At 40.2% G+C, this 11,041-nt stretch overlaps 1 protein-coding gene across 2 annotated transcripts; it reads right to left on the minus strand.

The window, feature by feature from the left end:
• Positions 1-55: 55 nt before the first annotated feature.
• On the minus strand, positions 56-6,012 carry LOC125196483 (uncharacterized). Of its 2 annotated transcripts, none has more exons than XM_048095014.2 (3): positions 5,581-6,012; positions 2,693-5,488; positions 56-2,430 (listed from the first exon to the last, which is right to left on the minus strand). In XM_048095014.2, exons 2-3 carry the CDS (start codon positions 5,429-5,431, stop codon positions 376-378), a joined length of 4,794 nt encoding a protein of 1,597 aa, XP_047950971.1. In that variant the 5' UTR covers positions 5,432-5,488; positions 5,581-6,012; the 3' UTR covers positions 56-375. The 2 variants fall into 2 exon arrangements, with proteins under 2 accessions (XP_047950971.1, XP_047950973.1); XM_048095016.2 differs by having other exon boundaries at positions 56-2,421; positions 5,581-6,011.
• Positions 6,013-11,041: the final 5,029 nt, after the last annotated feature.

Consider the following 11,041-nt stretch of genomic DNA (forward strand, 5'->3'; position numbering starts at 1 on the left):
AAAGCCCAAAAATCGATGCTAGCAGCAACAATAGGCAGACAATCAATTTGCATAATTAGTCACGAAACGAACCCTTTCCCCTCAGATAATCAACAATCTTTAAAGTCTGGACATATTTTACAGTACACACTACATGATTAAGATAGTTCAAGACAAATTTTCAACTCAAAACGGTCCCCCCACAACAAACACTTAGAAGAAAAGACCAAAAGGGAAAAACCTCGCCAAACCTCAAAAACTTCAAGAAATCAAATAAATAACTCATTCTTGAAGAAACCGTCATGCTGCAGGACAAAAGAACCCCATCTTATCGCGCAGCGAAAATTGCATATATCAAGCACGGATGAAACACTTCCCTTTCCCCCACCTGGCCTCCTATACTCTGTCGGTATCACCCGAGCTTGAGTCGGAGCTTGAGCTGGAGCTGGAACTGGAACTTGAGCTTCTAGAGAGTTTACTTTTTCCTTTACCAGAAGGTGGAGAATGCAAGTCTTTAACTGCTTCATCGCCGTGGTTTGGCTCTTTCTCCTCAATGACACTGCTAAGGATAGACTTGTTCTCAGAGGGTCCTACCTTATCATCAACCTTGACTTCAAATGATTCATCATTCGACTTTAGCTTTAGCTGTTCTCTCGTTTCACCATCCGACGCTTGAGTTGAAGGCAGAGCCATACCCTCCAAAGGAAAAACTTCAGCAACATGCAGTTCAGAAGAGGCTTCTTGCGTTTCTCTAGATTCAACAAGTGGCAGAGCGCAATCAGCTAAAGCTGTTTTTCTATCAGCCATTTGTGATGCCTCATTAGTGGATACTGGCTCACTCGCATCCCTGGGTGGTGCTGTATGCTCGGTTATGGTTTCCCCAACATCACGTTCATTGATCTTGTTGGAACTGATATGCTGGAATGCCTGATGAATAGCTTCGACTGAACCAGCTTCGATTTCAGGCATCCCAGAAGTAGAATTCATATCCACTGACTCTAAATCAACCGGTTTCTCAATTTCCTTGGAAATGATCTGCTCAAATTCCAGATCCATTTCTTCAACTTTACTAGCTTCAATTTCAGTAAGTTCAAGAGTGTCTGCTGTATGGACTCGATTTTGAGTGGATACATCAGCACTTGCCATGACGACTTCAGTTTCCACAGAAGCCAATTCAGTATGCTTGGGAACATCTTCTGCCAATAGGACTTCCTGTTCCGGTGTATCTTTACGATCGTGAACTTCAGCTTTTAGAACAACATGCTTCTCGATTTCCACAGAACTGATTTTCTTGGAGGCAAGATCAACCTCTTTGACTTTTCTAGCTTCAAGTTCAGGAATCAGAGAAGGGGTATCTGCACCAATGGGCTCAAAAACTCGAGGCTCCTCAGAACTCATTTGCGTGAATGACAATTCAATATCTTTGACTGTACTAGCTTCAACTTCAGTCATCTCAGAGCTGGATGTCCGAGAAACTCCTACTATGGTTTCAGTTTCCACAGATGTGGATTCAGTTTTAGTAGGAGCAGCATCAGTGTCATCTGCGGATAATGATTTAGATTCAGATATTGCAGAAGCAGTATCTTCATGATTCTGAAGCTCAGCTTGAGGTGGATCCAAAACAACGTGCTCTTTAGATCTGGTTTGCTTGAAGGCTAGATCAATATCTTCAATGGAACTAGCTTCGATTTCAGGCATCGCAGAACTGGTATCTGCATCAAGTTGACCTTGACAGGACATCTCAGCAACTTCCACCATGACTTCAGTTTCTACAGATGCTAACTCCGGCTTTGTGGAAACAACACTGACATTTTCTACAGATTGCACTTCCATTTCAGGTATCCCGGAAAAAGCATCTTTGTGACTGTGATTCACAGACGAATTAGCAGGCATGATTTTATGTTCTGTGGACAGTGTTTCCTCATCATCTGATGTTTCCCGATGAAGAGAACCATGGTCATTTTCAACGACCTTTGAGACCTCAATAGTTTCAGCTCTACTTGTTAGTATCTCTGAATTACATTCTGCGTCCAGTTCATGAACATCCCTTGAATCCTCTGAAAGAAGAATGCCTTCCATTTTGTTCACTTCAACTGTGTGAACCTCATGATGTGTTGAAGACAAAGTTTCTTCTCCAACAGAATCTACACGCTTTTCAAAGTCGCTCGTTCCAGATCCCAAATGTCTGATACTAAAGTCCCCAACATTATCCAACTCACACAAAAGCCCTTTATCAATTTCCACAATCTCATCTGCTTCTTCCACCACTGTCTGCTCATCAAAACGAGAACTATCTGTCCCTATGGCACTTGGCAGAACAGAAACAAATTTAGGACTTGATGGAGAGTTGATGTAGTGATCAAGCTCTTGGGCCTCAGGCATGTTCAAATCATTTTGTGTAATTTGATCATCCGAAAATGACTCAACTTGGGTGTTCAATGCCTGCATTTTCTTATCCAAGAGAGTGTTGGTTTATTTCTAAATCTGAGCATAGTTAAATTAATATTGGAAAAACGGAATAAAAAGAATATGAAGCCCAGCCAAATTGAACGAACCAAATTAAACAATGATCAACACCTTAAACATGATGCCTCGAAGGGAAGATACTCTTTGGACAACATATGCATGTTATAATTCTCCATATCTCAGTTCAACCAGAAAACTATACACATAAGAAACTAATTTTCATGAAAAAAATAAGAGTATAACTTACTTGCACTTCATTGAGATAGTTGAAATCTGGCTCTTGGATAGCACTCTCATAAAAGAGAGATGTGTTTCCTTCAGATGGAATCATAGAGATTAAATTTTCATCAGTGTCATGTTGAATATCATCCGAGGAATCAACGGAGATTGAACTTTCTGTTCTCGGCAGATCTTCAAGTTGTGTCTCAGTTACTCCAACTAGGCCATGAATAGTTTTATCATCAGTGGACACTGAAACTTCATCCAATATTTGATTCTCCATGAGATGTTCCTCCATCGAAGCAGAAGACGTGGATGAAGAACTTCGCCTTAAATCAGTGTTTGCATTTTCATGATCTCTTATATCAACGAAATCAACTGGCATAGATTCACCTGCTACTAATTGGGAAATTGACGAATCAGGCAACATCTCGATGTCTGTCTCGATTTCCCTACGACTCCCTTCAGATACGGGAAGCACATCACAAGAAACGGAGGAAGATGATGTATTCTGACCGAGTCCTCGGGGGCTAGAATCATAAACAGGTGCCCGTTGTGTTATGTCGATAGCCAATGCACTTGTGATATTCAGATCAGTACTTCCTAAAGAAGTTTCGTTCGAGACGCTTGGTTCTTCAACATCTCTGTTTCCCTCCACCATTGATAGCCCTTCACCTTCTGTGTCAATGAAGACCCTCTCACTCACTTCTGAAAGTGATGAGGAGCTTGAATCTCTATTGTATCTTGACTCAACAGCTTCCATGGTTGAACCATGTACAAAACCCTGAGCTTCCATGCATTGGGATGCACTTCCTTGCTCGTAGCAATAGGTTTTATCCTCCACCTCCAATTGAGATTCTCCAACTTGCACTTCTCTATTCTCGACATGGTCTAACTCTAGACTATCTCCGTCTTCCGAAGATTGACTTCCATGCCCGATATGTTCGGCAACACTCTCCATCTTGGAGATCATCTCTTCAGTGTCTACCTCCTGTAGGCTAATCAGCTCTGGATCACGAGAAGGGCCCTCCTCCTCATCGGCATCTCTTGCTTGTTCCACAACCTCTCTTTCTGGCAGATAATCTGTTTCTGGAAGCTTCTTGTCCTCAATATCCTCAACCTCTCTTTCTGGCAGACAATCTGTTTCTGGAAGCTTCTTGTCCTCAATATCCTCAACTGAAGTGATTGATTCAGTTTCAGGTATGGAGCTCCCCTTCGAGTCACTAAGTCCACTCAACTGTCTCTGAAACAGAGAACTGTTCGATTCTTCGGAGATTGTTCGCTCGGGAACAAAGTAAGGCCTCATCCTGGATTCTTGCCTCTTAGGTGCAAACATCGAAGATCTGACATTAAAGCTCTCGTGTCTGCGGAAAAATGGCTCTCTGGGTTGGGATGTGAACTCCTCTTGAAACACATCTCCCTTAAGGTCAGGCTTCTCCTCGCTTGAGTCATAAGGAATGTCGAAAGGGTTCCGCCTTTGTAACATAACAGAGGGAGCTGAACCAGGAATGGGAGGCAGTCCTGAATCGTCATAAGAATCTTGAGGGAGATCAAACGGATTCTGTCGTCTCGTCGAAATGGGAGCAATGTTAAAAGGGAGATCGGTACTCTCCAAGTCTATCAAGTTCCTCTCTGCAAACAAGCTCGAGCTTGTGTTTTTCCTTGCTCTCCTCCTCAAAATCAGATTCTCCAAACGTTGGTTTCTCTCTATCTCGGAGCTTCCAAGATCCATGAGATTCTTCTGGTCCTGCTCTGTCCATGTAATGGCGGATTTCGTCTCCTCGTCCTTGTCTCCTTGTGCATCTTCTTCATCTTCACCATCTTCATTTTCATCATCAGCAGCTTCCAAGTGCTCATGATTTTCAGACTCATCATCCGACTGATGACTCGATTTTAGTGACTTTTCCGATGCTACATCTGAGCTACCACGGGAGAGACGAGCATTTTGAGGGCCGTCCTCCTCATCGAGCAACGGATGGAGCTCATCAAGCATTGGGATTATGTCAGCCATTGAGGCATCCGGAGAGGAGCTCTCAGCGCAATCAGATCCAGAATCCGAGCCCTCCTCCTCATCCTCATCTTGCTCCTTCACTGATTCTTCCTCTTTTTCCTCCTCCCGCTCCTCGACTCGTGCCCAAGGAGAGAGAGGGGGTGAATCCAGAGAATCCACATTCACCTTCTCGGAATCAAAAGAATCTGCTTCTGATTTCTCATCATCTGATTCAATAACTGCACCATTTACCTTTGCATCCCCATTGATAAGCCTCTCTTCAATCCACTCACCTTTCTCCTTATACCTCAACTCACCCAACTCTCTCTTCCTTCCCCTCTCCTCACCATCACTCGCCTCACTTCCCCGCGATCTTTCCTCAATCAACGGGGCAGTATCATTCAAATCCTCCCTAACATTCTCAACAAATCTCTCAACAAAGTGGCTCTCATTTTCCTCAACGACAGTAGCATCACCCAAAACATGACTCTTAATAGACAGAGCCTCTACAGTTGTCTTCTCCTCTACTTCGATTTCGGGTATATTTGGTTGCCCGAAACTTAAAAGGGTTCCAAGCAAAACAGCAGTGCACACAAGGATAGGAGATGCAGACAGCAATAATTGAAAAATCAAAGGAGATGATCTGTACAAATATATCAAGAAACACAGCATGCCCACAAGAAATGGATGACTGCAAACTGTTTTAAAGCATCCTCTGATTGTAAAAATCGCACCTTTCCTCACTTTAACTCCAATCTCCAACAATTCAACACCCATTTTTTCCTTCTATTTCCACCCAATGAAAAGAAAAGGAAAGTATATATCAAGCTGAATCTGCCAAAAACACCATCATCAGATCAGAATCACATCGGTCAAGAACTTATATTGAAGAACTATATATGAGAATTTAAAAAATCAGACAGTACCTGAAAATCCAAAACAAGATATCCCAGAAGGCTCGCAGAAATCTGAGACTGATTATGAAGTTGTTAATCAATACCAACTTGGAAAACAGAAATCTTGAATAGAATTGTTTGCTGTCTATTTTCCCTTTTCACTTATTCAAATGGCTTCCTAGTGAATGTATATGTCTGTAATCTGTTTTTCAAAAAGTAACATCAATGAAAAAGAAGAAAAACCTCAAATCATTTCACATGACCTGTAACTTGAGGAAGTGGAATTCTAACTTCAAATCTCGTGTTGTAGTAAAAATCAATCAGTGAAAGAGTCAATTTTGTGGATGATATTTCTGAAAGATGAAGTCAAATTTATGCAGCTAAATCTGATCTGATGCAATGGATTGAAGTGATTATTATGGAATGAATAGAATTAGACAGCTGTAGTTTGAGGGCTCAGCATAAGTGCTGTGAGGCTGAGTTCACGGATTAATTATTTTTTAATTGCGGATCAGGAATGATTATGATCATTACTTTTTCTTGGATTAAGGGTTTTATTCTGGCAGTTTTCCACAACATAGGACCACAACCACTTTACAGATCAATTCAGCATTTTTAGAACTTAATATTTTAAATAATTATATTTCTCTTTTTTTTTCTAACTTTGTAATTATATTTCTTGTGTAGTTAATCCCAGTTTTTATCTATTTTATTCACCTCGACAAATGGTTTTATACACATGTTCATCCATTATTGTGATCTCGATTTCAAGGAGACAATATCCTATAACAATATGTGAAGCAGATCCTCTGTTTTTTGTATTGTTTTTTGTTTTTAGTGATCTTTTCATTTGATAAACTATTACTACAATAATTGAAATGCATTACTCCATTTCCATCAAGTAAAATTATCACGGACTAAAATGTTGTAATAAAAACTGATCATATGTACTAGTAATAATAGTAGTAATATAATTGGTAGGAGTTTAAATGACAGGGAAATCTTATGCCGCATTCTATCTGTGAGCATTAACCGTGAAGAGCTCATACCATTATCATATTATATGAATCAATAAAAAATTATAAGTTAATAAATGCTAATATAGACTAACATTCGTAGTGTTTATAGCTAATTGTATGTGGCATAACATTTCTCTTATATGATAATGACACATATATAGGCAGTATTGAATTTAAGTGATTAATTATTCAGTTTTATCTAAATATTTAATTAAGATAAGAGTGGTCGCTGAAGCCAACTAACAAAAAAATACAGTATATAGCTTTTGTATGAGAATTTTTGGATAATTGTTGGAAGTTATCTATATGACGTGCAATGGAGTAGTAGTATAAGAGAGTCGGCATGGGCATAATTTGTAATCAAAAGGTGATTAGGATTCAATTAATTTGCAAATATATTTATTCTTTACACGACCTTACACGGCAAATAATTATTAGCCTATCAAGAATAGAATATATAATAAGGCTAAAGGCATGGGTATGTATGGCCATAATTATAAGACCTGTTGATATTTTTTTTTTGAATTAAATTGAGGCTCAGTTCATGAGGCCTGTTGATACTTTAATTACAGTTCCTCCCTAATTATTTTCTGATAATCATTAGAAGTAACTGATCAAGAATAGACCAAAATGTACATATGTTATGTACAAATGCAAATTTTCCCTTATTTATATGTACTAATACAAATTTACCCTTCAAATAACATTAATTCGATTGCAAAATATAGGTAGTTTCAATTTGTGTCGAATATATTAATTTATAGTACTAGTATAGATTAATTTATAATGAATTCGAGAAAGATGCAGAGTTGTAATACAAATATACTGCTGACAAGTTGTGCGAATATTGCCGCGGTCAGACTTCATCATAACTAGAGTAGAGTAATAACTAATACTCCTTCAATTCGCGGTGTTCTATTTTTCTATTTCGGTTCGTCTGAAGTCCCGATTCACTTTACTATAAATGGTTCCATTAACTTATTTCATTCATAATTCATTTAAAACTAATCTATACAACTGAGACTCATATTCTACTAACTTTTTTTCATCTATTTTTTTTAACATTTCTTAAAACTCGTACAAAAAGGAAATGTGATCCTTAATAGCGAATTAAAAAAGTAATCCATCATTGTTGACTTATTCAATCCTCTTTATTTCTTCACAAATAAAAACTTATTTTAATGATGTGGTCGAGTGACATAGAATTTGTTCATCCTTAACCAATTATTCATGTGACACAGGCCACTTTTTAGTTTTAACCATTTTTTTGATTCTATCTCTCGAATAAGAGACCGCACCTGCAAGAATCCATCTCATCCCTTAATAATTCATAGGTCTCACTACACTATTCTTTAATTTAAAAATAAAATTAATAAAATATTTTATTAATAATAAAACTTCATTAAAACACAAAATTTACTCCCTCCATTACCATAGTAATGGAGGCGTTTTTTTTTACACGGAGATTAAGAAAAATTGTGTTAGGTAAGTTAAGTAAAGAGAGAATAAAGTGAAAAATGAAAAAGGTAGAGAGATGAAAAGAGAAAAAAATAAGAGATAGTAAAGTAGGTGTGAAAAAATGTATTGACTTTTACTAAAAAATGAAATGACTCTATTAATATGGAACGTACCAAAATGACAAAATGACTCATTTTTTATGGAAGAATTCCTTGGATAGGCTAGTGAGTTGGCTCTTTGGACACTGCGAGGTGGGTAGTTTATCTGGGGCGGATGCCTCCTAAAGAGTAACGGAGGTGTGCGAAGGTAGGCTCAAGCTAAGATTCTGCTCGTGACCTAAAAATTAAAACTCATGTAATTTAAATCCTAAAAATGCAAAACAATTGGTTATGAAAATATACAGAGAAAAATTAGAGATAGTTTGATGTAAAATATTTTTTTTGGATGAATGTGATATTTATAAAATGATTTTGGGATGATTTGGAGAATAAAATAATTTAAAAAAATAAAAATGGAAAAAATGATACTAAACGGAAATGTTTGGAGAAGTGGAAAAAAGTTTATTTATGGGATATTTTTTTGGAACTTTTCTGATTCTTTTATAAAAAATTTAAATTCCAGCGGTCAAAATTACTCCCACTTATCAACAATATACTACTACTACTGAAAATGATATCAACACTAGTACTCCATAAATTATTTATCATACCCACAAAATCAAAATTATGGATATGCACTGAAACCAAGAATATTACTATACACACCGAGATGGACATAACATAAGTAGTAAACGAAGAATATCACGGAGATCAATGGAGATAGGTAAAAGAGTTAATATAGAGTTGTTGAAGTTGAAAAAATGAATCTAGCTACCCAATTTATTTTGATATGGTTACAAAATCCAGCTATACCAACAATATGAACCATGCTGGTAAGAACTAATATAATATTTAGATAATTATTCAGATATAAATATTTTTCATAACTAGTCTAGCGAAAGTCTACCTTGCACTTAAGGGGAAAAAAATGGAACATTAATCAGCATAATGAATTATATTAAAATATAAATTATATGTTACGCATATGACATAAGGGTGTCTCCTACGGCGCCCTTCCTGTTCGCCCGTCGGGGACGGGTGACCTGACGGGCGCCATAGTGGGCGGGAAGGGCGCCCACGCCCGTCCCGAGTGCCCCTGCGATGGCCTCGCCCCTCCCGTCGACGGGCGAGTGCGACGGGCGCCACTGTGGCGAAGGTCGCCCGTCCCACTCGGACGTCCAACATTTTAATTTTTTTTTTTTTAAACTCTATAAATAGGGCTCCTCCAACGTCATTTCATTCACACCACTTGTGTTGACAAGTTTCTCTCTCTAATGGCGAGTAGTCGTGCGGGTGGTAGTGGCGGAGGCGCTAGTGATAGTGATGGCTTTAGCGATGATGAATTGGATCTCGCTGTGCAAGCGGGGATTGATCGACGGATCCGGCAGAGGCAGCAGGCGGCGGCGGCCGTGCCTCGGCCAATCCATCGCCGACGGCATGTACCCCGGGACCACATTGCTGCACATCAGCGGTTGTATGAGGACTACTTTGCTCCAGAGCCGCGTTTTGGGGATGCCTTATTCCGCCGGCGTTTTAGGATGCACCGTCCTCTGTTTATGCATATCGTTGGTGCGTTAGAGAGAAGGTATGAGTTTTTCAGAATCAGGGAGGATGCGGCTGGCAAACCCGGACACACACCAATACAGAAGTGTACGGCCGCAATCAGGCAACTAGCGTACGGAGGCCCGACCGACATGTTCGACGAGTACCTCCACATTGGGGAGTCTTCAGCCGTCCAGTATCTGTTGGAGTTTTGCGCGGGCGTTAGAGCGATATTCGGGGATCAGTATCTTCGGCGTCCGAGCCCCGAAGACTGCCAGCGGCTGATTAATATGCACGGGTTCCCTGGGATGTTGGGCAGCATCGATTGTATGCATTGGGAGTGGAGGAACTGCCCCGCCGCCTGGAAGGGGATACACACTTCCGGCTTCAAAGCCAAGCATCCCACGTTGATCCTTGAAGCTGTAGCTGACTACTGGCTATGGATATGACATGCTTATTTTGGAGTGGCCGGGTCGAACAACGACATCAACGTCTTCCAGTCGTCGCCCCTGTTCAACGATCAGTGCAATGGCGTTGGTCCCGCCATCAGTTTCGTCGCCAACGGCAACCAGCACAACATGGGGTACTATTTGACGGATGGGATATACCCAAACTGGCCCGTCTTTGTGAAGACGATCAAGCATGCGGTCGGGCCGAAGAAGTCCTACTTTGCGACCCGGCAGGAGGCAGCGCGCAAGGATGTTGAGCGCGCATTTGGTGCGCTCCAGAGTCGATGGGCGATGGTGAGGGGTCCGGCACGACAGTGGTATATTCCCAACATCGGCGACATCATGTACGCGTGTATCATTTTGCACAACATGATTGTCGAGAGTGAAGGGGACGAACTGACTCAGTGGACCAGCGAAGATGACACGGGTGTCGGTCCAAGCCACGGCGTGGCCACCGCGAATGTGAACATGGGGTACCTCATGGAGAGGTTGAGCGGTTGCGCGCATTTGCCGACATGCGGCAAAAAAATGTCCATATTCGACTTCAGGAGGATATCATGGAAGAGGTTTGGACGCGGAGGGGTGGACACTGATGTGGTTGTTTTTTTTTCTATCTACTATGTAATTTTTTTTTCGAATGATGTATGTTTTTTTTTATTGAAATATTCGTATTTTCCGTTCTTATTTGTGTCGAATTATAATTCCGTGAATTTTAATTGTGAATTAATTTAATTGTGGGAAGGGCGAGTGGGAATGGCTAGTACAGTAGGAAGGGCTAATGATGTAGCAGTGGAATGAAAGGGGCTAGTGCTGACGTGGCATGAGAAGGGCGAGTGGGAGGGGCGCCGCCCGATACACCCTAACTTCAAGAATTACGGTTATTCATTTGAAATTGAATAGAATAATTAATATCCTTGAGATTATG

The sequence above is a fragment of the Salvia hispanica genome, chromosome 4 (genome assembly GCF_029641045.1).
Source record: "Salvia hispanica isolate PSC_SH4W2 chromosome 4, Shi_PSC_v1, whole genome shotgun sequence".
Taxonomy (NCBI): domain Eukaryota; kingdom Viridiplantae; phylum Streptophyta; class Magnoliopsida; order Lamiales; family Lamiaceae; genus Salvia; species Salvia hispanica.

Bases quoted from the DNA above. Each gene is read 5' to 3' on its own strand.
- LOC125196483 (XM_048095014.2), bottom strand. From the start codon at position 5,431: ATGGGTGTTGAATTGTTGGAGATTGGAGTTAAAGTGAGGAAAGGTGCG. The intron at 2,431-2,692 runs GTAAGTTATACT...CTCTTGGATAAG, and splicing joins ACTATCTCAATGAAGTGCAA to AAAATGCAGGCATTGAACAC.